Source organism: Neopelma chrysocephalum, unplaced genomic scaffold, assembly GCF_003984885.1.
Source record: "Neopelma chrysocephalum unplaced genomic scaffold, ASM398488v2 Primary Assembly neopelma1_189726, whole genome shotgun sequence".
NCBI lineage: Eukaryota > Metazoa > Chordata > Aves > Passeriformes > Pipridae > Neopelma > Neopelma chrysocephalum.
Window position 1 is genome coordinate 1 of NW_020939525.1, and position 726 is coordinate 726.

Below are 726 nucleotides of genomic sequence, written 5' to 3' on the forward strand. Positions count from 1 at the left end.
TTCTGCGCCCAAGTGAACAAGGAGGTGCCGCGGCGCAAGTCGCTGGTGGGGACCCCGTACTGGATGGCCCCCGAGCTCATCTCCCGCCTGCCCTACGGCCCAGAGGTGGGGCTGGGGGGTTATGGGATGGATTTGGGGGGGCACAGGGTGGGTTTAGGGGCGTTTGGGGTGTCTGCGTGGAACCCTGAGCCCGTTTCCCCTGCCCTGCGGCCACGGGGTGGGTCTTGGGGGGGGGGGCGGGCACAGGGTTTGGGGTGGGTTTAGGGGTGCACAGGGTGGCTTTGAGGAGCTCCAGGCGGCCTCCCCCTCAAGCCCCCCCTTCATTTTTTGGCGGCCCCCCCCAGGTGGACATCTGGTCGCTGGGGGTGATGGTGATCGAGATGGTGGACGGGGAGCCCCCCTATTTCAACGAGCCCCCCCTCAAGGCCATGAAGCTGATCCGCGACAACCTCCCCCCCCGGCTCAAGAACGGCCACAAGGTAACTCGGAGGAGGGGGGGGTCCCCACTGCCAGGGGGGCCTTGGGGGTGTCTGACCCCACCTCTGCACCCCCCCAGGTGTCCCCCTCCCTCAAGGGGTTCCTGGAGCGGATGCTGGTGCGGGACCCGGCGCAGCGGGCGAGCGCCCCAGAGCTGCTCCGACACCCTTTCCTGGGGGTCGCGGGCCCCCCCGCCTGCATTGTCCCCCTCATGCGGCAGCACCGGCTCCGGTGAGACCCCCCCGTGGA

At 69.4% G+C, this 726-nt stretch overlaps 1 protein-coding gene across 1 annotated transcript; it reads left to right on the forward strand.

Moving 5' to 3' along the window:
- Positions 1 to 6: 6 nt before the first annotated feature.
- LOC113963076 (serine/threonine-protein kinase PAK 4-like) lies at positions 7 to 708 on the forward strand (the record flags this gene model as incomplete). The annotated part of the gene is made up of 3 exons (XM_027673864.1): positions 7 to 105; positions 345 to 479; positions 557 to 708. Coding segments are annotated over exons 1-3 (329 nt in total), but the record flags the coding sequence as incomplete, so codon positions are not given.
- Positions 709 to 726: the final 18 nt, after the last annotated feature.